Source organism: Adiantum capillus-veneris, chromosome 18 (genome assembly GCF_014529385.1).
Source record: "Adiantum capillus-veneris isolate H3 chromosome 18, ASM1452938v2, whole genome shotgun sequence".
Taxonomy (NCBI): Eukaryota; Viridiplantae; Streptophyta; class Polypodiopsida; order Polypodiales; family Pteridaceae; genus Adiantum; species Adiantum capillus-veneris.
The window spans coordinates 123,031,463-123,056,465 of NC_140948.1; the positions used below are offsets into that span (position 1 = coordinate 123,031,463).

The 25,003-nt window shown below is 43.3% G+C and overlaps 1 protein-coding gene and 2 pseudogenes across 6 annotated transcripts; 2 read left to right on the plus strand and 1 right to left on the minus strand.

Annotated features, from left to right (window-relative positions):
- Window positions 1-9,513: 9,513 nt before the first annotated feature.
- LOC147436344 (protein ENHANCED DOWNY MILDEW 2-like) lies at window positions 9,514-13,138 on the minus strand. 6 transcript variants are annotated; one of them, XM_086488141.1, is made up of 5 exons: window positions 12,214-13,126; window positions 11,992-12,116; window positions 11,809-11,908; window positions 11,475-11,724; window positions 11,045-11,355 (listed from the first exon to the last, which is right to left on the minus strand). In XM_086488141.1, the coding sequence occupies exons 4-5, from the start codon at window positions 11,714-11,716 to the stop codon at window positions 11,199-11,201; spliced, it is 399 nt and encodes a 132-aa protein (XP_086344267.1). In that variant the 5' UTR covers window positions 11,717-11,724; window positions 11,809-11,908; window positions 11,992-12,116; window positions 12,214-13,126; the 3' UTR covers window positions 11,045-11,198. The 6 variants fall into 6 exon arrangements, with proteins under 6 accessions (XP_086344268.1, XP_086344270.1, XP_086344267.1 ...); XM_086488142.1 differs by lacking the exon at window positions 12,214-13,126 and adding an exon at window positions 9,514-10,606 and having other exon boundaries at window positions 11,259-11,355; window positions 11,809-12,134; XM_086488144.1 differs by lacking the exon at window positions 12,214-13,126 and adding an exon at window positions 10,617-10,911 and having other exon boundaries at window positions 11,259-11,355; window positions 11,809-12,134.
- A 3,936-nt stretch (window positions 13,139-17,074) lies between these two features.
- On the plus strand, window positions 17,075-17,713 carry LOC147436345 (uncharacterized; annotated as a pseudogene).
- Window positions 17,714-17,761: 48 nt separating this feature from the next.
- LOC147436346 (uncharacterized) lies at window positions 17,762-18,592 on the plus strand (annotated as a pseudogene).
- The last annotated feature ends 6,411 nt before the right edge of the window (window positions 18,593-25,003 follow it).

The following is a 25,003-nucleotide window of genomic DNA, read 5'->3' on the forward strand; positions in this document are numbered from 1 at the left end:
AGTCTCCTTTCACACAAGACTCAACAATGGCTGCATTTGTAGTGGAACCAGCATTTGCAGTGGAACCACCCTCTTTCTTCTTAGCCTCTTTGGCCTTCAACTTAGGACAGGACTTGATCAAGTGATCATTAGCTTTACAATAATGGCAACGCATCTTCTTTTTGCCCTTATTACCAGAATTTCTAGACGAATTGCTGCCAGCAGAAGCATTAGGAACTGAATTTTTGCCACTCGCAGCAAAACCATAAGAAGCGGTTGCATTGCTGTTACCACCCTTTCTTTGAGAAGCAATAAAAGCATGTTCAACTGCACGCTGCCTAGTCTTGTTTTTTTTGGAAAGTGACTCTTGCAACAGCAATGTGCATAATGCATCAAACTTGACAACTTCAGGATTTCCTTGGGTCATAAGTCTCTAAGTACTAGCAAAAGTCTGGTAAGAATCTGGTAAGGCATCAAGAATAGTCTGCACAAGGGAATTGTCTGAAATGACTTCACCTGCAGAAATAAGTTTCTCATTGATATCCTTGACACCAGCAAGAAAATTTTCCATGTCATCTTCCTCATGCATAATCTTCGATTCCAACTCTTTACGCAGCAAAGAAATTTTAGCCTCATTGCGGCTTGCATAAAGACCTGCTAGAATATGCCTGTTTTGCAGATTTTGCTGAACGAATGTGAGGAACAATGGTGCGCTTCACAGACAACACAATCAATGCATGAGCCTGCACATCCTTTACATCCCAACGAGCTTGTTCTACCGTAGGCAAAACAACTCTAATAGCAACAATCCTTGCAGCAAGACCTACAACATCCTCAACATCGCCTACATCCTCAGAACCAGGACGTACATCAATGCCCTGCACAATGTTCCAGACGCCCTTTGACACAAGAACATGTTGCATCATATAAGCCCACATAGGGTAGTTATCCCCATCCAACCTGTCCTCAGCAGCAAACATCTTGAATACATCTGTGTTGTTGTCAGCCATGGTAAATGATGCACCTGATGTGAAAACTGCCTGAAAATAGAAGAAATGGTGCGGGAACAACACGTGATATACAACACAAAACGTAGAAGACTATGAGGCACTTGTTATGCAAAAACGGCACTGACAGAAATTATGCACAAAATGACGAAATAGCCTGTGCAGTACTTCCTGTAGGGGAAACGGAGGCCGAAATGAGCCAGAATCAAAAATCTGAGCAGACTTAGCTCTATGAGCTCATCCGAAATTTTTGTCGACCTGCGAACGCTTGCCAAAGCTCACTGAAATCAAAGAAAGTGAGCAGGCGTGTGCTAGAGCAACTGGTGACTAAGCGCGGGAGGACGCAACCTGCTCTGATACCAATTGTTGGAAATAGGGTTGCAGAGAAACGCACACAGCTTGGAGAAGACGAAGGAAGCTCAAGGCACACAATACACAGTGTGTTACTTAGTGTGCAATGGAAATATCGATAGCCCTAGAGTGATGGGCGTATATATAATGCTCGGGGGGAAAAACCTCCTAAAGAGGGAAAAATGCCCCGGCGGTCCTAGTGTGTTCACACACATCACTACCACATGTATATGGTAACATAGATAACCTTATAGCTCAGCACAATGATTTCCTCAAGTCTGAAAGAGACAAGTTTGAGCTTGAGGTCCACAGGGGAAGGGTGGTTCCTGCTGACATGGTGGTGGTGCACTTAAAAGATTGTGATTCCACAAGGCGATCATACAAGAAGTACCATCAACTGCCTATCATCTATAAACCCTCATGGTGTCCTATGCACGAACAAAACTGCAAGCTAATCAAAGAATCCTTTGGGTTCCTTCTATTCTTAAATTCTCTATTTAATAGTCTATTGAAAGATTCTTCAGAGGTAATGGATGAGGAGGATCTACCAGCCGATGAACAAGATGATGAGGACATAGAGTCCAATGAGGTTCCCAAGATTGAGGAGGATATTAATCTTGAGGCAGAGGCTAAAGAGGTGCAATGAAGCAAAATACTCACAGTTAAAACATCTGACATCAAACTACCTTTAGATGTCTCTGGCTTTAGTGAGAAGCAAGCCACATTGATGCTTCCTGGACTACCAGAGTTCAAATTTTGTGAGAGATCATACATTTTCCTCCATGAAATTCAAAGTATATTTTCTTTATTGGAGGACTTTGCACTCGCCACCATCTCCAAATTTCAAGAGGGGAGGAGTGGATTTGTATCTGATGACAGCAGTGACGACAAGGCAATGGAAACCTCTAGTAACCCAATGGAGTGACTCAAACTCTGCTTTGACAAGGCAGAAAAGTATAGAGAGACACTCCCAGATGAGGCTACCTTCTAAGCTATCAGAAACAACCTCAAGCCATCATCCAGTACTCAGGAAGTAGAGGATTGGTTTACGTGTCCCGCACAAGGGTCCACGAGGTCAGTGGACCTATGGAAGGATAACTTATATATGCAAGATGAGAGCTACATGGTAGCGCCCCCCCCCCCCCCCCCCCCCCCCCCCCCCCCCCCCCCCAAAAAAAAAAAAGCAAAGATATCACTGTCTTTCTCTAACTCATCCTTTTGTGTACAATCACGGATTACTGAAAAGGATGACTTCCTTCACCATTGGACAAGAAAGTATCGTGGAAGGGATGCAGCACTAGGACAATACCTTGCCAGACTCTGTGAGGCACCCATACTAGTCTTTCACAATGGAATGTCCTAAGACTGAAGTACTGCAACATTCGCTCTCAAGATGCTCTCACGCTTCCTAGGTGGACCAATGCTACCACCAAATGCAGACAAAGTTATCCACGTCCACAAAGTTTTTTCTACATAATGTTTTGGATATTGTTTGAGGTACACTGGTGGTCGTGCAACTTATTATTACACATACACAGCAATGGAACTCACTTTGGGGAAACAAAACCCAAATGAACTCTTAGATTATGGAAAACATTTAATGATCCGATACAAGGTAATGTGTCAAAAGATATCCACTATCTTAGAGACTTGTGACTTGTATTGTATCTATTATATCATTAGGCATGTCTTGTACATGTTGTGATCTAAAATCAAAATCTCTTGATCCACCTATGGTTAACATATTGCATTGTCTCTCTCCACTTTCTGTGGCCTTCATGAGCATTGGAGTTGTTAAATGTCTCTACTCATTTTCTTTTCCTTTGTTGAAAATGCCTAATTGCTTGTGTTGTTGCCAAACAGTCCAATACATGCTTTTCCTGCAGCCGATGAAGGATTCTACCATAAAACAAGTGAAACAACTCTTTCAAATTGTTTGCCTTATCTCAAGAGCCACCATGTTGTTTGTGTTTTAAATATGCATTCCTGGCTATGTAATGAGACTTTTCCAAGCCTTGGGTGTTCCATATGCCTGGGTGTTTCCATACTTTTGATCGAAAGTATGGTTAGTGATTGAAAATGATGTGTTGCAAAGAAAACAAGTTGTGAGGAAATTTAAACAATCTTTTAGACCTTATCATTTAAAAGGATTCTTTAACGATACCATGTAATGAGCAATCTGAATTTCAGTCCATGCTTTCCTAAATGCTTTCTTTAGTAGCTGAAGGTTCTCCTTGAACTTGTTTAGATCATTTTGTGTTCACTCATGTTTATCACACATTTGAAATAGCACACCGATGGAATTCCACACTTAACCCTTGGCATTGCGAGTTGTGGGTTCTTGATACTTCATTGCCATATGGAGATTTTTCCATTGCTTAAACTCAATTTTGCTGACATAAGTGGACTGATATATCCTTCCATGCTTGGTTAGCTTCTTATCTTTGACGCCTATTGGTTTTGATAAAAAAACAACGTCCCTTGACCCCACCAATACATGGTTTGCAAGGTACATCTTTATCATTGGTTGACCTTTTCTCGTCCCTTTGGATTTTCACATTGCCCCCATGGAGACCCATCTCTGACAAAACTAGTTCAAGCGTCTCTACCGCAACCTTTGTGTTCTTTTGAGTTCTTGATTTTCCAAGCAAACCCAATGTACAGATACACCAACCTCTCCACAATTCTGCAAAGAGCATGCATTGTACAAATGTGGACATTGACAAGTGGAATATCTAGAACTGGGTGGAAATTAGGATCTTCATTGTGGCGAGTAGGAGCCTTTCTCCACCATTTTGGGTCCATCGTCTTTGCAGGCTCCATGCAATACAAGCACGGAGCCTTTATCATAGCACCCATTCCACAATTATACATAAACTTCAGTGTTTAAGGTCACCTGCAAGATGCCATTGGCTAAAAGACCAAAAAAAGAAGAAATTTGGAGCTTCCCAGCTTGTACAGCTCAACTTGAGCTCATTTTAGTATTTTTGTGCATTGCACCCATTTGGCATGCTCATTTAGTGTTATTTTTGCATGATGGATACCTCACCTTGTTCTCTGTCTGGCTTGAATGGCCCTCTTGGCTTGGCCACCCACTTCGCCCTTTAGGTTCTTCCTCTCTCTCTCTCTCTCTCTCTCTCTCTCTCTCTCTCTCTCTCTCTCTCTCTCTCTCTCTCTCTCTCTCTCTCTCTCTCTCTCTCTCTCTCTCTCTCTCATACAACTGCAGCGAGACAGCCCCCCTAGCACTAGCAATGTCGCTAGTGGGGGCTCCCCCTTTCCTCTCAAAAAGTTGGGCCTATAGCGGGCCTGTGGGAACCACCTCTAGCCAGCAACAATGCCATGTCATCAATTTCTATGCCCCGTCGTTCACCGGCCGCCACCGCCACTGACTGATTGCTATGCGTTGCCTTCTCCGGCCAAAAGAGCACCAAGCACCACCATTGCGACTGCGCGTAGCGCCCAAGGGGTGCCAACCATAGCCACGGGGTGAGGAGCTCTCTCCCTTGCATACTCTCATAAGGGGCCACACGCTAGACAATATAGGCTCCCTTCTCCGTTGCTACCCGCACATGTGGGTTCTTGTGAACGCCACGTGGAGGCCCTTGGTGAGATCACCCCTCCAACCCTTAAAAACTCCACACCAAACTTGCTGAAAAACCCTATTTTTTCCCTTGATTTGACCTACTTCCACAGAGTGCTCAGAGTCTCTAACACCGAGCCGTCAAAACCACCTTAAAGCTCACATACCAGGCTTCAAATCCACCTGCACTCCCCACTTTTAGACCTCCGCATGGTCTCGAATGACGAGTACCAAAAGTGCTAAAAGACACCAAGCAATACTCCACCGTCAATTGGACCAAAGTTCACTTCGCAATATCTCCATTGTTCGGCCTCCAATTAACGAGCAATCGCTTCTGCTAGCTCCATACATCACCCACTATCTCTACCAACTTTGTCGAGCTCCAAAAACTTCCCGGCACAAACTTGACCCTCGTCAAAACTTCGACTGCTACTAATAACTTGACATCCGGGACTCAAATTGCCGATCTGAAAAGACTAGTAGGCTCCATAAATCAAGCACTACACACCACAGCTCCAAATTGGCTTGGACCATTGGGCCCCACCTGCCCTATCCGGCTAGAATCTGCAAGCATCCCCAACTTCAAACTGCCATAACTTGGGCACCATGGCTTTGTTTGATGAGCCGTCTAGACCTACTTCTTCAGCACTTCAAGCTCTACATTTCTAGGCAAAAATACCACACCTTGAGCCTCCTTCATCTGCTACCTAGATTATCCCCTTTTGGAGCCCTTCTTGACCTATAAATCGTATCAGCCATACACATCCACTGCTACATGTCTACGCAGGACCTTTGTAGCTGCTCTAGCCCATTGCCATGCTTCTGCTAGCCTGCACATACCTGCCCATGCCATCTTCTATGATCGACCAACTTTGGATGCACCAACGTGAAACTAAATCTAAAAATTAAATCTCAAGAGGGCTCACCAAAGTTGAAGAGAAGATGGAAATGGAATACCTGAAAAGCACCAAGCCACCATATGTTTGTTTCTGATTGAACACTGAAATATGAAGGATCATCAATGAGGCATTTTGAAAGAGCCCTATTCATCAATGTTAGTGTGACTCTTTCTAGCTTCTTGTCTTTCAGAATCTCACTCATCTAGCTTCAAAACAAAATGCAGAACGCCACCACTCTCTTCAAATGTTACATTGTAGAACTCAATCATTCTAGTTTGCAACAAAGTGAGGTCCATAAAGATATTGTTATACTCATCGTAGGTTACAGTTGTTCCTTGAGATCTATAAATACCATCAATATGAAATGGACATCCAATGAAATTTGTATGTGCATGGTTGAGTTGAAGTCTCTCTTTCGATACATTTGTTGTTGTTGGTAGAGGTTTAGACTTTATTCCATTCTTCACAAAAAAGGAGGAGATAAGACTGTTGAATAGCTGAGTACCCTCTCTTACTCACGCCAAGGGAGTCAAGTGTGTCATGTATTTCACTGGCAAGCACTGCACTCTTTGTAATAAAACGGTCAACAACATCCCGTTGCAAAACCCTACACTTTTTGTCATGCATTATATCCTTTGTGATACCACTTGGTATCAAAGGCTTCAACTGCTTTCCTACATTGGTCTTTGGATCTATGTTTTCTTTGTCTGGATATATAGCATGTCTACATATAAAATATAACAGACATAAGAAAAAACAATGTATAGTTGAATAAACTTAAAGGTTCACAATCCTGACCTCAATGCTTGGATTCTTTTCTTGAGACCTCTAGAGCCAACCTTCAAGGTTTCAAGATTCTGTAGTCTCTTCTTTCACACATGAGCACCTAAGCTTGTATCTTTCCTTTGAAAGTTCCGCACTTTTTATTGCAATACATGTATTTCTTGTGTGCACTGTAAAAGGGTTTTTTGGTCCTCAAAAAAGGCATCTATGAAGATTCCACCTAATTGAAAAGTGAGAATTCAATGAGTAGGAGCTAGGTAGCAGCTAGTATGAAGTAACAAACACATCCACTCACCCAATAACTATGGTGCAATCCAAAATAAAATGCTTCACCCATTTATGTCCTCCACAATGCACATGCATTTCTCTTTTTTAGGCCATAGATGTGTATCAATCATAGATAAAATGCTTACAATTAAAAGTCAATCATAAAATAAAATGTTTACAATTAAGAGTCAGAGAGGAAGGAAACCAGTGAGAGAATGTAAAGACTAAAGGAACAATTTGTAAGAGAAAAATTTACACCCCTCGTGAACAATGGAGGAGTGCATTAAAAAGAAGATTTTTCAATATGCCCAAAAATTGTTAAGCTATAAGGAAATTCCTAACCTTGTCTATCTATCTATTTTTATGTCTCTCTCTCTCTCTCTCTCTCTCTCTCTCTCTCTCTATATATATATATATATATATATATATATATATATATATATATATATATATATATATATATATATATATATATATATATATATATATATATATATATATAGGGTTGCCCCTCAAACTTGCGGAGTAGGAAAGCAATTGAAGCCTTTGATAACAAGTGGTATCACGAAGGCCCTCAAACTTGCGGAGGTGGGCAGTAGTGAGAGCTGGTTTAGGGTTTACAAAGCTATCACAAGCACTCACAATAGCAAGTTCCCTACACCCTTTGTGCCTACAAGCTTGGGAGATCCAGATGCCCACGATTGCCAGAGTCATCGAGACATCGGTGGAGGCTACATGAGAGGGTCCTCAGAATATTTTGGAACGACATGGGAGACGTCCGATCAGAGTACTCATTGAGGAGGACATTGATGAGCTTCACCAGTGACCAATGCTGGATATCATAGGATCCTGAGTCCAACATCTCAACCTTTCATTTCATTCCATTTCACTTTAGCTGAGTTCAGTTTCAGTTTTCAATCTTTTACACAAACATTGTATCAGATTCACCATTTATAAACTCTTTTGTCTCATAGGTCACTTTGGCCTTTTGAAGTTGTTAATATATCATTTCATCTCTCTCTCTCTCTCTCTCTCTCTCTCTCTCTCTCTCTCTCTCTCTCTATATATATATATATATATATATATATATATATATATATATATATATATATATATATATATATATATACATATATATACATATATATACATATATATATGCGGCTTTGTAAACCCTAAACCAACTCTCACTACCGCCTACCTCCCCAAGTGTGAGAGGCAACCCTGTGGGGGTATTAGACTATAGCCATGACACGTTTTCCTCTTCTAACATAGCTATCGTAAGCACTCAAAATAGCAAGCTGCCTACACCCGCTGTCGCTATCTCCAAGCCACAGAGGGTGTTAGGCTATAGCCACGACACGTTTTTCTCAAACAACATAACTTTTGCAAGCACTCGCAATAGCCATCTACCTACACCCTCTGTGGCTATATCCAAACCTGAGGGTGGACAGTGGATGTAAGCCTCTCATCACCACCCACTTAAGCTCATGCTCCTCCTTCACAGGGGGTAGGTCACCCCTCCCGTCTTTTCCTCTTCCAGTACACATAGGGGGTGGAAGCTTTGCTTCTCTCCTCACATTCCCTTAGAAAAGAGAGATGAAGGAAACCCTCCTCATTCTATATTTCCGCTTAACCAAAACTTGACGGCATTCATGATGCCTTGTACATAAAACATGAGAGTCCAAAATACATTTTGGCTTAGGAGGCAAACTTGGTGGTTCAATCAAATTCACCAAAACATATTTCAACAACATTGTCATGAGTACCTATCCGTTTCCCTCAAACAACTAACATGGAACACTGGATGCACACCTAGAATGGATGGTAACTTCGACTTATAGGCAACTTTGACAATGCGATTGTTGACCTTATATGGAGCACAAGAACGAGGAGATGACTTTGGTATTAACGCATCTTTAGACTTTTGGAATGTTCCGGTACACCTAAAAAACTTTGATCACATTCTTCAAAAGACACCAACTCATTGTTTTTCATTAGAATACTTTCAATTCTTGTCTTGTGCTTCTTTAACGTTTAAAGAAGCAGCACATAGCACGACATGTGATCCTGTAAGAAGTCCTGACTTGCTAGATCTTTGGTTGGCTAATCCCACCAAAATTGGTGAACGGGGTTGATAGCCATACATTACCATAAAGAGACTAACCCTGTAGAAAAGATGCTTGGCACTATTGTAAGCAAACTCTAAGATTGGAAGATAGTATTTCCAATTCAATTGTTTCTTACATCCATAGCCATGTAACATATCCTCTATGACTTGATTTATGCGTTCAATTTAACCATCACTTTTAAGATGTTGAACCAAACTTAACTTAGTTCCCAGCATTTGGAAGACTACACCTGGCACTTTTAGCAATCAATCACATAACCTTGTAGTGTCTATGCAAGTGTGGCCAAAGATTTGCCGATATGTAAGTGCATAGGTCATTTTCTTCCTAGGATGACCAGCATTAGGACCATCATAACACTCTTAAAAGATTTGGTGCCCGATGTCATTGTTCATCGATACACGTACTCTACCCTTGTCATTGTTCATCGATGCACATGCTCTACCCTCAAAAGGTTTGGTGCCCGATGTCATTGTTCATCGATACACGTACTTTACCCTTGTGGATAAATTATCAATGGAAAATGCTTCCATCTCCCAAGTCCATCATTAGTTAAATTGGAACTTTGTGTAGAGTCGTCCTAAATACTAACTTTGTGTAGAGTCGTCCTAAACACTAACTTGAGTGTTGACCAAATTCTAACATGACTCCGCACCTTGGAGTGAGACTAATCATGCGCACACTTTACCTTGAGAGATTGTAGAAATTCACTTTGGATTTTTGTAAATGCAAGAGCATTTATTTGAGGCATGCGACTTAAAGCATCAACTACAACAATGTACTGACCTTTTTGATACCTTAATTCGCATTCATACTCTTGAAGTATTTTAGCCCACTTAGTTGATGCCCCCTCAAATCTCTCTCTCTTGTGCAAACCATTTTGAGGTTTTCATGATAAAAACAATCTGAAAATGAGCAGCATATTGATAGTGTTTCCATTGCTTCAAAGCATGCATAATGGCATAAAGTTCACTCATAATAGCAATTACCTTTGTATGAGGCCGAAATTTTTATATTCACATTTCTTCCTCATCTCTTCAAGCTTTTTCCTCGTGATCAAAGAAAACTCATTTGCTCCACAACAAAAATCTACTACCTGTCATGAGTTCAGAATTGTATGCTTCATAAAAACTCAAGGACGGTAATTAGCACAATCAAGCAGGGCAGGTAATGAATCACCAACACTGACGCTGTCACACATCACCTACATGAAGCTGCCATAATAGATAAGAAGGTAGAAATGAAGTAACAAGGTTACGTGTTTTTTGCATCATTGTCAATTATAAGAGAATTTAGATTTTTGCTGCAACTGGCGCAGAGCAGACTCCCGAGGAGTAGGAGGTTTGAACACCAGGGAGCTACTCCTTTCCAACTTCACTACAACTTTGCTCAATGAAGGTAGCTTAGTCATTTTTTGTGCATCGTCTTTCTTAGGGGTTGGCAAAGATCCTTCCGGAAACTTCACATGATTTCTTGCAGGGGTACCCAGCCTGAGGTAGAGATTCTTACTTGCAATATACAAGAATTCGACTGGGTAGAATGTCATGCCAAGCTCTCTGAGGCTCATCATTTTTATCCTCCTCCTCATCAGAACCATCATCAAGGAGGGGACTGTCAAAAACAAGTAGCACCAACGTCACCAATAGAAATAAGTACCCAAGCATCTTTCTTTGTGATAGCAACTTTTTAGACAGATCTTAAAAAGGCAAACATTTACGATGCCATACTAACGGGCACCCACAACATACACCAAACTGCAGATCCCGTTCTTCTTTGACTTCCCCTTTTTCCACATTTGAAGCATTTGTGCATGGGACAGGTAAACCCCTTCCCTTCATTGATGGACTCTGCCAAAGCAGCGTTCTTGCTGGTATCCTTGTCTTTTGAAATATCTCTGCCACACAATCTACCTATGGCTGCATTACATATGGCTCCAAATCAACAATGACTCCACGCAAAAGAACAACACAAGGGCAGGCAATCCCCAGATAGCGATTTTCTGTTTCTACACAATATACACGGCAAACAAATCGAAACCTGAGAAACTCCTCCATAAAATATTTTCTTTACACCTAAATAACAAAAAGGAGTTCCATAAAAGGAGCACCTTGAACTTACAATTTGGACAAAACAATTTGTCCATTCTCTGTATCAACGGCACATGAAATGTATAATTGTCTGTTTTTTCCTGAATCTATTTAAATCAAGACACAGGAAGCAAGAGAGTATGATAAGAGGACTTGGCCTTAGGGTGTCGGCGCACCTGTGCTTCAGCCTTGCTGAAACCTAATGTGGAGCAATGTGAATCGTCGGCTCGGCCCTTATTCAGATGAAATGATCGCAAGCATGGGCCATCACAGCTGTTAAAGCAAGCAAAATTTCAATGTCACTGTTCGTACACAAACCTGATAAGATGTCCTCTCCCTATTGAATAGTAGGAATGCACCAAACCTAACTCCAGAAAGCTAACAAAACATACCAAATCACTGATCCACCATTGTCACAGATGCAGCAAACTGTCTCAGCGAGATCACCAACATCATCCTCTGCCTCTTCCCCATAGCCATCCATTTTCTCTCCAGCATTCAGATCATCTACTTCAAAATTTCCCCTCTTCTGTTCAGGTTCGCTTTGGCCCTCATCTTCATCATCAGAGACGTGAATATCCTTCCTAAGGCACTTGGTTAAACAAAGCACAGCAGCCAATTCATTTCTATGCATTGCAGGGCCTGCCGGGCAAAAAAGTCTGTGTGTTAAGCTTACAAATTTTAATGCACTCCAAAATAATGTTGCTACTGTGCAGAAGCAGACACCTCTGAAGAAGCAGCTAAACGCTCATCTGAAGCAGAAAAATGCAGAACTGTAGGTAAATGCGAAGCTAAATCGTTTCGATTCGGTGCCACCTCCCAAGACCTGTGGATGAAAGAAACAGACCATGATGTATTCCCACATCCTACCGACCCATGCATGACAGAATATCATAACAAAATACTCACAGGAAGAGATCATTTAAATGACCCCATACAACTTTCTCTGAATCGTCAAGATTGACAAGAGCATGGTTAAGGAAATAAGGTACAGTTATGCTGCTTCTAATTATGTCCTCATAGCTCTTTTTAGGCTTCAGCAATTGAATCCCGACCATAATCAGCCCCACTAGCTGTGAGATCCAGCATGACTTCTTGTCTAAAGTGGTCAACCAAACTACAAGCACTTACCAGTACTTCTCAGTCTTCAGATGAAAACAGGCTTTGCATCCTTAGTGAGCTCCAGCTTCCAAGCAATAGCTCTCATATACAAACGCGTGCCATTGTCCTGAGTGCCACGCACATACACCACCTTCTCTGACAGAGCCTCATCATCAGTTTTAAATATGGTAGGGTAGTGAATGAAACAGGTGTCTCATCTCCGTATTCCAGCCAATAACCATCTACAGACTCAGGCACAATTTTAATGTCATCATCCGAAGACTCTTCTCCCTCTAACTCTGCAGGTGCTTGCCAAAACTCTCTCTCTCTCTCTCTCTCTCTCTCTCTCTCTCTCTCTCTCTCCATCCCGCCCATACCGACTGGAGCGGACCACACCTGTCTTGCACTCGCCCTCATTGACAACGCCACACCCCACACACCCATGACACACACCCCACACACCACGATCCATTTCACACATGAGATGGCCCCTTATACTCGGCAGAGGTCGAGAAGGCACTCCTTCTGCTCCACCCCTCTACACCATTACATATGCTTGCCTCCCACATCACATCTGTTCTTCAGACATCAGCCATCAGCTCTTTCCCGCACACCAAACATACAGGCCACACTCTACTCCTATTGAGGATCCACAGGTATGGCACGATTATGCAGAGACTCTATGAGGTGCTAAACAGGCCTCTGATTCCACAACCACCCGGGCCTCGACCCACGAGCTCTTCATCATAGCAGAGATGGTCAAGAAGGCCATTCACCGCCTTCAACACCGCCGATCATCAAATCATACACAATTACAGAGTGAGCACCTCATTTACGCAGCCGCCACGATAGCCCCGTTGATTGCACATGCATTCAACCGAGCTGTAGGAGAGGGCTTCTCAGAGGAGTGGACCAGGCACACCACTGTGCCGATCCACAAATTTGGAGACACCTTGGACTCAAGGAATTACAGGACTATCATGATTGGCCATACAATGGCCAAACTATATGGGGCAGTTCTTGAGTCTGAGCTTAGTTCATACGGGGAGGTTGTGAAACCGACCCGTAGGGCGGTAGACGTAGGCTTTCACCCGAAACTTTACTTCAGACTTTAGGACACAAGAAACTTTGTAAATAAAGACCTATAACATATTAATGCTTGATCAAAGTACAACTCCCAGGACGGCTCGCTGCTGCTGCTCACGCTCCTGCTCGCCTTCGCCTTCGCCATCGCTCTACTCACCCCCTGAAACCGGCCCGTAGGGTGGTAGGCGTTGGCTTTCACCCGAAATTCTTTACTTTAGACACACACAAAGCACTTTGCAAAGGAGACCTGTAACGGGAATTAACACTTAATCACACACACGGCTCGGAAGCTAGAATGCTCCGAGCAGACGTCGACAACTTGTAGGCCCCAAAATTGGCGCCCCTTTCAGTATTTCTTTATTCTTTAGGAGGGTAAAGTACAAAGAAGAGTCCTGGAAATCCTTTGACTGTATCCTAATTTGGCCAAATTTCGGCAACATAACAACCCCTAAACTTGCACGAAACCAATTCCCCTGCTGGAACTCGCTTCTACTGGCGTATACCCTCTGATTCCTGCCCAAAAACAGTAAATTCAGCACGCTGTATTTACTGGTTTTTGCCCTGTTTTCAGCCCCAAACAGTCCCCTAACTGTCCTCTGCCAGTGGGGCACGAGTCCCTAAGGTTCTGGCGTCTGTATGGCTGAAAAACAATAAAATTACAGCGCATACACAGCGCTGATTTTGCACCTGTATGGTGAGGTTATGACCCTCACCAGTGCCTGCTTTGGAGTAGCAGCTAGCTACCCCTGTTCCTGCTCAAGGAGACTCTTGCCTCAGCACAAAAGCATGAACCCACACAGCTGTACATCAGTCAAATGAGGAGCCCTCTTGTGAGGCATCACATAACTGCACGTAGGGGAGAGAGAGAGCAGAAGATGACAAATCAAAATCCACGACTCACACGGCTATGCAGAAACAAGCAAAGACAAATGCCAAGAATACCAAACCCAAAGAGCAAGAAAAGTCTAGAAACACACGAACTCATAGTGGTACACAGGTTTAGATCACAAAGGATGAAGTGCAAAGCTTGACAAAGCAGGAAACAACAAAAAAGCTGACACAAAGAACACACGAAGAATACCCAAAGGGGAAACACCAGATGAAGTGGGTTCCCAAGAGTCTAATTCATCCGGCTTATAATGGTATGAGTTGGGTTCCCAAAACGCTAATGTTGTAAAAGCCATCAAAGACAACACACAACAGTTCTCAAGGAGTAAAGCGAGACACACAGATACTAAAGAAACCCAAGATGCATAGCAAGATATGGGTGAAGAAAGTGAGTTCTGTTCTCATACGAAACACAGCAAGGGTAGACGTGGCGATTCCAAGCAAAAAGACGATTTGGTATCAAGCTATGGAATTGCAGCGTAAGCTATTCGGATGGAGCTCAATGTTACTGCCAACAAAGTCATGGTTACAGATGGTTCGTCACCAACAAGGATATGTGAAGTTGCCATCACAACCCTGGCAAGAGAGAGTTCGGAAGAAGCAAGGATATCAACGTATCCCTATGATACCATGAACTTCAAGTTCATTTTGGTGACAAAGCACCAAAGACATCGCCTACATTGTACATAATCAATTAGAATAGGATGGGATAGAGCTTCGCCATCGACAGCCCATGGAAACATCGTCCATGACCTATTCTTGCATAGCATATGGTTTAACATGCATGATCTGTGTACGCATACATAGGGTCACTCAAGACCTTGCATAGACACGAGCTTCGTACCTGACACACTCCTACAAGAACCACGTCGTCGCACGTAGTGCTTTGATTAAGTGGGGGGGAGTCACGAGTGTTGGACAGGTCAACCGTGAGGAGAATTGTTTTTCAATTTTTTGTAAAATCTAATGTCTCGAGCACACATTGGGCTTCATGTGATGTCACGTGGCGTGTGTATATGGTTGTTTTCTTGAAATTTTTTGCCTTTTTGAGCCAAAACGAGCCCAAAATGCACTTTCCAGGCACTAATTAGGAGAATTCAAAGCTCAAACGGAGTCCAAAAGGTGTTATCATGGAAAAAGTTGAGCGACTGTGCTAAAGTGTGTTGATGAGCTTTATTGGTGTTTTTTCTGGTCAATTTTGGCATTTTTCTTTAATTTTCCTTATTTTTCTTCAATTTCTTTTGAAAAATCCATAAAATTTGCTGGAAGCTCGAAATCAGAAACGGACTTCAAACGCCGAATGTACAAGTGAAGAGGTTTCTAAGGAGTGGTCAAATGACAGAATCGGAAAAGAACGCCCGAATGGCCACTTAACGGCAAGAGCTTGAAGATGTCAAAGACTAGAGAAGAGCGTCGTCAAGCAAAGCATGTGATGTATACAGTCGATTTTACATGTCACGGAATATGCTACACAATGGTATGCTCAGAATCAAGTGTCAAGGTAAGTCACGGAAACCTGTGGGTATATAGGCCATTTGGGGACCTCATTTGGTCATTGCACTAGTGAGAGAGCTAGAGAGAGAGCTTTTTTGTGCGTGCAGTCACCGGCCTAGTAGAGCTTGAGCACACCACCCTTTGCAGCGAGAGTGCACATGAGTGCTCACCATACATTACAGAGTGCACTCACTCACCCACGCAACTCAGATCCACACACAGACGGCTAGCACGACACTATGGCGTCGTGATCCCACCGCCCCGATACACGCGGTGCAGGTCATGTTCCGCAGCAGGGAACAATGGAAGCGGGATCCAATCAAGCGCCGGCAACACAAGTCAAAGATATAGTGCCACAGTTTGAAGTGATCGCACAACAGGCTGTGATCAAATGTTTCATCAGTTGCGAGAGCTTGGAAGCTGCGAAGACATTCGTGCTGAAGACAAAGTATCAGACTCCAGCAGTCGACAACCTGACAATCGTATCAGTGCCGCATTCTTTTCGGAATTTACAGAGAATGTCCGAAGTGCGGAAAGTGATGCAAATGATTGGATTAGAGAATTGGAATTTGCAAGATGTGGTGGCGGTCGACGTACGAAGGTGCTACGAGCTTATGACATCCCTCAAGGAAGACGGCACCGCATCAGTCACCTCAAACAAAGGGAAGCTTTTCCAAATCCAAATCACATCCGACGGGATTAGAGAAGCCCTAGAAATCAAGACTGGAAGATTCAACATAGCTAAGCTGAGGACAACTCAGAGCATGAAGAGTTCCACATTTCTGCAGACAGATGGGCAGAAAACTTTCTATGCTATACTTAATGATCACATAATCTTGCCCATGCAGATTTTACATCAGATGTTCAGCATCATCAAACCACAGAAATATACACATCCAGAAGTGGGACTCACCTATTGGCTAACCACAGCAATGAGCCATCCACAACCACTGAGATCCAATTTGCCGGAGAAGATCTTAATGGATATCAAGAGAGCGGCAAAGACGCAAACAGTGCAGAAGAAGGGTTATTTGGGAGCTGGGCAAATGCTTACACGAGTAGTCTACCAAGCTCTTGGCATGAAGGAAGAATTGAAGCTGCAGGCCCCAGATAACGCAACCTAATTCACATGGCGAGGCGTTCGCGCAAGAATCTCCTGTCAGGCCAAGCAGAGAAAGAAGAGTCTGAGGATGAAGAAGCCACTGCCACAGCCACAACTTCAGTCCACAAACCAACAGAAAGGGAAGAAGAAGAATCTATAGTACAACCTGAGCGCCGCACAAAGAGGAGACACGATCCAAGACAAGAGCAACAAAGGGTAATAGAGGAGATTAGTCGTCAAACCGAACCTCAACCCAAGAGGCAAAGGCAAGTTGCTCCCCACAGACAAGAGCATGAAGAGCAACTACAACATTTGACTCGCATGAGTAGATTGGGACAAAGATTAGCTTAAGAACAAGTGAGAAGAAGACATGATGAAGAGGGAGCTCCACAAGAAGAGACAATTGCTGCTGTAGAAGAGGAAACCGTGCAGTACTCTAAGACAGTACATCATATGGAAGTGGAACTAGAAGAAGAACTTCGAGTAGCTTATGAAGAGCGCCAAGTACCACGAGCATCCACAGAGGAGCCAGAAAGTCCGCTAGAGGACATTTCTACAAAGGAGGACTGGACATCCATGATAAATCTGGAAGCAGGAAACACTCCACCTCCTTCACCAAGACAAACTTTGGTTCCTTCACAACCATCTTCTCCATTAATAGCTCAACCTGCAGAAGTTAGCGAGCCAAGCCCGGCTCCTGTCGAGCAAAGTCCTCCAAGACCAGAAATCGCAGAAGAGGCACAAGAAGAAGGAAGGAGAGAAGTAGACTTGCCAATGCTCGCCAGAGATGAACAAATAGAAGATTGGAGAAACCGCATGATCCGAGAAATCAATGAGATGGCAGCATTGTCGCAGAGTCAAAGCCAATTAAAAAGAGAGGAGGAGGAAAGAAGACGAAGTGTCCAAGACGAACTTGCCAAAGCCAAAGCAGATGCAAAGAAGTCAGAGGAAGAAAACTAGGCACTGAAGCGATAGATCCATATCCTCCAGACTCAAGTAAAGGAAGCGATGGAAGCAAAGAAAGTGGCCGAGGACAGAAACGCAGAAATTGAAAACCAAATGGCCATTATAAGAAAGGTGCATCAGGTGGCTATGGAAAAGCAAAGGTGGATGCAGGCTCAGCTTGATGAGCTTCTCATGCAGCCGTTATTGGCTCCTCAACCATCCGCGCAGCCAACTCAGAGTATCGAAGGTCAAGAGATGCTCAAGGAGCTGGAAACACTCAAGAAAGAAGTGGCGGAACTCAATGAACAGAGAGAACTAATGACAGCCACGACAACTCAAGCATCAAGAACTAATTTTGAAGAGATGCCAAAAATGGAACAGACTGAAGCAATGGACACAGAGGAACCTACACAAATCGAAGAGCCGATGGCCGAAGAACCCAGTGGGAAAATGGCTGCGAAAACCGAAGACAACGAACTGCTCTGCACTATGCAGCAGGAGGTAGAAGAAGAGCAAGAGCGTACTATCAAGGCATACAAGAAGTGGGAGTATGAGGTAGTGTCAGTGGTGGTGAAGTAGTATAAAAATGCACAACAGATCATTGACAGTATGATAACACCGTCCCTACCTTATCCTCTCCTTCGGCTCATCACTGCCATGCAGATAAAAGAATTGTTGCCTTCTTGCACTATGGTAGAGACAGGAGGCTATGAACCTCTCACATCATGTGAAATGTCAGGCACTGCTCCTCTCAAGAATCAGCCGAATTGGCGGCTAACATGGTTCGCCCAGCACATGGGGTCTACCGTAGAATACAACAGGGCACCCAAGGCTCAAAGGATTAATCCAACTTATTGCCCAGTCGCCAGACGAAGGGTGTGGACAGTGTTTTAGAAGACAAAGGTCAGACATCCGAACTGGTTAAATTACCCAGAACTGCCACGACCCTCAGGATTCACTATGAATGCATACTCTGTCAGAGCCTGGAGGAGAACACAGGACAAATTCAGGGGCATTCCAGATCTTGCATGTGTCATGCTTACAAAGGCAGCTGATCTTTTTATCAAGATCTTCCAGACCTTCAAAGAAGACCTACCTAACGACACAACATGGGAACTTTTCTTAGAAGGCGACGAGGGATTGGCGTATGATTTGACAAAGCAGCCAACTCGTCACCAAATGATGGGACTATTGGCCAGATGCCAGTTCCTACCTAGCTCGTACATGATGACATTCGAAGAGATATTTCACACAGGATTCTTCGAGGTGGACACACACTTGTTCAAGCCAGTCATCCAGAACTTGGCTTTGACGTATGTAGCATTCAAAGATGCACAGAATGCAAATCCAATGCATGAGTGGATCAGAGAAGTAGAAAACAAAGAGAGACAAGAAGAAATACGAAGACCTATAGCAGCCCGACGACATTCCCAAAGAACCTAAAGAAAAAGAATGTCCGAGGACGGACAATGGATTAAGTGGGGGGGAGTGTTGTCGTCACATCACGACAAGGCGGAAAAGCATTTTTTATTTTCTACAGTTATCTTGTTTAACAGACAGACTTGTATGTAATTTAGGGTCAACAAGGACCAAATGTAATGATTTGGGGTATATACCTCTAGCTTGTAACATATGTACACAGTAAGACATGTGAGACCCATAGAGGGGTTGAATTTTGGAAGGAGGGACGAGTTTTTTTGGGGGGACTATGAAGTGAAGAGAGCAGAAGAGGTAAAAGCCTCTTGATAGGCATATCTTTATGGGTCCATATCTCTCTTTGTGCTAAGTATTTTGCTATGAAGTTTTGTGTGTGCAATGTTGATGTTTTGATCTACACTTTGATGTAAGTTGTTGCATGTAAAAAACAGTATAGGAAAACTTCATGACACTTTTTGGCTGTGTTGCTATTTTGCTCATATCTTGAGGCAGGAGTGTCCAAATTAGATGATTTTTGGTGCATGAGGTCGGGCTCACAAAGGGCTTTACACTGATGTCATCAATCGTCATTTTTCATGACCTGCAAACATCATCACGTTTTTTGTCCACGGCTTGTAAATTGCAGATCTAGGACATTCTAGCTTCCAAAAGTGCATTCTAGTGATACCATTGGCATTAGGGACCTTGTGGGGTGTTGAGGAGTGATTTTGGAACATTTTCATTTTTTACAGCATTACGCCCTACATCATTACGAGTATTGGAGATGTTCGATTTAAGTGACCCAGGTGCTACAGGTGATGCCAAAGTGTTGGGATATAGTCTAGACTTGCTTTTAGCATGTTTCCTTGCATTGTTGATGCCCAGAGAACCTAGTTTAGTGCCGGGACTCTTGTAGACGGAATAGCGTCGTGCTGCCTAGAGATTCGTAGCAAGTGCTAGTTTAAAGGACTCCATGGCTTGACAACCCATCGAGGCCTCCGACTACCTATCCGTGGTCCATACTCCCTGTATCGACAATTAGTAAATCTAGTTGTGAGACAGATTCGCTATACTGCATAGAGTAGTGGTGACAATCCCCGAGGCGCAGTGTTGATCCATGAAACGATATTGCGCCCGAAAACAGTGTGCAAGTGCAAGTGCAAGTGCGAGAGCAGAGAGAGAGAGACCTGCTTTGGGTGGAGCGCACAACAACGTTATCCTGTTGTTGCTGTTGGAATTAGGGTTGCAGAGAAACACACACAGCTTGGAGAAGACGAAGGAAGCTCAAGGCACACAATAGAGAGTGTGTTACTTAGTGTGCAATGGAAAGATAGATAGCCCTAGAGTGATGGGCGTATATACAATGCACGGGGGAAAAAAACTCCTAAAGAGGGAAAAAATGCCCCGGCGGTCCTAGTGTGTTCACACACATCACTACCACATGTATATGGTAACAAATCCCCCCTGGAGTGATGCGGTGAACGAGAGCTGGCACATGAGTAAAGGGAAGTGCCATGCCTTGAGGACAGGATCAGTCCACAAAGGGGAGTAAGCCCAAAGCTTTGCGGAAAGCTTCAAGCTTCTCATGAGACAATGCCTTTGTGAAAAGATCTGCAAGGTTGTCCTGTGTTGGCACATAAGCCAAGTTGATCTCTCCTGCTGAGAGCCTCTCCCTGACATAGTGGTAATGCACCTCAATGTGCTTTGTGCGAGCATGAAAATGTTGGAGATAATCTACTGTCAGTGTAGATAATGTTGGAGGTGTCCTGTCCAACACCCAAATCATCCATAAGGCGTTTGAGCCATACACACTCAACCGTAGCTGTGAAGACTGCCCTGTACTCAGCCTCACAACTCGAAGTGGCCACAGTAGGTTGCTTCTTGCTCAACCATGATATACATGAACTGCCAAGCATGAAACAAAAACCACTTGTGGACACTCGCGTGTCAAAACAACCAGCCCAATCTGAGTCCGAAAAAGCATGTAAGTCTGGCGGCAATGATCCCCCCTTGGGATAAAACAAGCCAAGATGTAAAGTGCCACTAAGGTAGCGAAAAATCCTCTTGACAGCCTGCCAATGCTTAGACCCTGGGCTATGCATAAATCTGCTGACCTGTGAGACTGCAAACTGAATATCCGGCCTCGTGTCGCATAGATAAATGAGGCAGCCAACAGTAGTTTGGTAAAGAGTGACATCAGCAGGATCGCAAGCATCATGTAGATTCAACTTCAAACCTGTTTCCATGGGAGTGGCAATAGGTTTGCAATCCTCAAGTCCAAACTTACATAGCAATGTCTCTATGTAACTTTTCTGACACAAGGCAATACCACCATCACACTGCTTAAACTGTATACCCAAGTAATGATGCAACAGCCCCAAATATTTCATCTTGAAAGTAGCATTCAAATCAGCCTTAAATTCAGCAATATGTCTTTCATTTGGTCCAGTGATCAGCCAATCATCGACATAAAGAACCACAATGAGAAATACATCATCCTCCTGCTTTACATACAATGTGCTTTCTGTTGGACTGTTACGAAAGCCTCGTTTAACCAAATGAGTGTCAGCTTTCTCATACCAAGCACGAGGAGATTGCTTCAACCCATACAAAGCCTTCTTACATCTGCACACTTTGTCCTCTTGTCCTTTTATGACAAAACCGCGAGGTTGCGTTACATAAACTTCCTCAAATATGTCACCATTCAAGAAAGCAGTAACAATGTCTGATTGATGTACATCCCAACCAAAATGAGCTGCCAATGCACATAGAAAACGCACAGTAGTCATACGACAAGTGGGAGCAAAAGTCTCTTCATAATCTATGCCTTTTTGCTGTGCATAACCCTTTGCAACAAGTCGAGCCTTATGGCGATCGATCTCACCATCCGGCTTGCGTTTCAACTTGTAAACCCACTTCGTACCAATGGCCTTTTTGCTAGGAGGCAAATCACATAAAGTACATGTGTCATTTTCTATAAGTGCATCATATTCTGATTGCATGGCAGCTATCCAATTTTCTGAATTCTGTGCTTCATCAAAAGATAGAGGCTCCTCAACATCATGTAAACTAGACACAGCCAAAGCATAACAATATGATGCATAAGATGCATGGCGAGAGCCTGAACGAGTACGATTAAACAAAGGTGCATCCAATTTACTGTCACGCAAAGTGTGCACCAGCCATTTTGGCATACCTCTAGCCTGCTCATTTTCAGCCCTTTCCTCATCAAGTACATCATGTACATCTGCATCACTAATAGGCTGATCTAAAACATTTTCAGAAACCCCCATAGGCTGTACATTTGCCTCATTGGAAATTACATTCGTATTTCCACCACTGAAAAGAGGCAACAAAGTGTCATAAATGTCCTGTGAGCTTACATTACTGTCTCTAGTACATGACAGTAAGGGCTGAACAGAATCTTCCACAAACACTACATCCTGAGAAACCAGAATACGTTTTGTTTGCGGATGATACAACCTGTAACCTTTGATTTCAGCACTATAACCAACAAAAATACATTTGACAGCCTTATCATCCAATTTTCTGCGCTGCACTTGTGGCACCAAAGCATATGCCAAACAACCAAAACACGCATGTGCTCAATAGAAGGCTTTCTATCATGCCATGCTTCATATGGAGTAATAGACTGCAAAGCTTTCGTAGGACACCTGTTAAGTACATAAGTGGCACACATGATGACCTCAAGACAAAAAGAATGCGGTAAAGCTTGACTTTTGACCATACATCGTGCCATTTCCGTCAGTGACCTGTTTTTCCTCTCAGCAACACCATTGTGCTGAGGTGTATAAGGCACTGTACATTGGTGTTTTATCCCACGACTAGCCAGAAATGCATTAAATTCATGAGACATATACTCCCCCCCTCGATCGGAACGGAGGGTGCCCATAGTACATTTCGAGACATTTTGAGCCATAGCCAGAAATTTTTTGAAGCACATAAAAACTTCGGACTTCTCTTTAAGCAGAAATACCCATGCATGCTTGGAGTAATCATTAATGAAAGTCACGAAGTACAGGTAATTGCCCAAGGACGGAGTTTGCATGGGCCCACAAACATCACTATGCACAAGCTGCAACCTGCATGTGGCCCGAACTGAATCATCCTTTGGAAACTTAGAACGCTGCATCTTACCCAAAATACAGCCTTCACAAACATGTTTGAATGGTGCTTCAAGAGGCGGCAAAGAAGCAACCATATCAGATTTCTGCAAACGCAGCAAACTGGCAAAATTCAGATGGCCAAAATGTGCATGCCAAAGTTTTGCATCTGAAATAGCCCTTGAATCTACAACAGCATTTGCAAAGTTTTGTCCACACTTGTCATACAAAGTGAGCTTATACAACCCACGGCACAAAAGGCCAGATGCAACAATTTCATAACCAAAATTGAGATCATGAACTGTACATCTGTCATCCACAAATTTGACTACAAGTCCAAGTCTAGCAAGTGCGGATACAAACAAGAGATTCTTCTTGATCCCAGGTACATAAAGTGCATCAACAAGTGTGAAGGAACTGCCATTAGCAACAATGAGCACAATCTTTCCAACTCCCTAAACTGGATAAGAGGCGTTGTTGGCACAAGTGACTGAATTCCCATGAGGGACAGACTCAAGAGAGGTAAACATGTCACGATGTGAGGTAATGTGCTTTGTAGCACCACTGTCGAAATACCACACATGTGAATCTGCAGCAACTGGCAAGCATGCATCATGGACAACAAGATTGTAAGTGCACTCTGCGCTAAAATCCCATTCTGCATAAACATCAGCAACACAGTCTCCTTTCACAGAAGACTCAACAATGGCTGCATTTGTAGTGGAACCAGCATTTGCAGTGGAACCACCCTCTTTCTTCTTAGCCTCTTTGGCCTTCAACTTAGGACACGACTTGATCAAGTGATCATTGGCTTTACAATAATGGCAACGCATCTTCTTTTTGCCCTTATCACCAAAATTGCCAGACGAAGTGCTGCCAGCAGAAGCATTAGGAACATAATTTTTGCCACTCGCAACAGAACCATAAGAAGTGGCTGCATTACTGTTACCACCCTTTCTTTGAGAAGCAATAAAAGCCTGTTCAACTTCACGCTGCCTAGTCCTGTTTTTTCTAGAAAGTGACTCTTGCAACAGCAATGTGCATAATGCATCAAACTTGACAACTTCAGGATTTCCTTGGGTCATCAGTCTCCAAGTACTAGCAAAAGTCTGGTAGGAATCTGGTAAGGCATCAAGAACAGTCTGCACAAGGGAACTGTCTGAAATGACTTCACCTGCAGAAATAAGTTGCTCATTGATATCCTTGACACTAGCAAGGAAAGTGTCCATATCATCTTCCTCATGCATAATCTTCGACTCCAGCTCTTTACGCAGCAAAGCAATTTTAGCCTCATTGCGGCTTGCATAAAGACCTGCTAAAATATCCCAAGCTTGTTTTGCAGATTTTGCTGAACGGATGTGAGAAAAAATGGTGCGCTTCACAGACAACGCAATCAATGCATGAGCCGACGCATCCTTAACATCCCAACGAGCTTGTTCTACCGTAGGCAAAACATCTCTAACAGCTGCAATCCTTGTAGCAAGACCTGCAACATCCTCAACATCGCCTACATCCTCAGAACTAGGACGTACATCAATGTCCTGCACAATGTTCCAGACACCCTTTGACACAAGAACATGTTGCATCATATAAGACCACATAGGGTAGTTGTCCCCATCCAACCTGTCCTCATCAGCAAACATCTTGAACACATCTGTGTTGTTGTTGTCAGCCATGGTAAATGCTGCACCTGATGTGAAAACTGCCCAAAAATAGGAGAAACGGAGCGGGAACAACCTGTGCTATATAGCACAAACCGTAGAAG

Coding starts and splice junctions, on each gene's coding strand:
- LOC147436344 (XM_086488141.1), bottom strand. CDS start 11,716: ATGCATAGAAATGAATTGGCTGCTGTGCTTTGTTTAACCAAGTGCCTT. Junction 11,356..11,474: donor AATGGTGGATCAGTGATTTG/GTATGTTTTGTT, acceptor TTGCTTTAACAG/CTGTGATGGCCCATGCTTGC.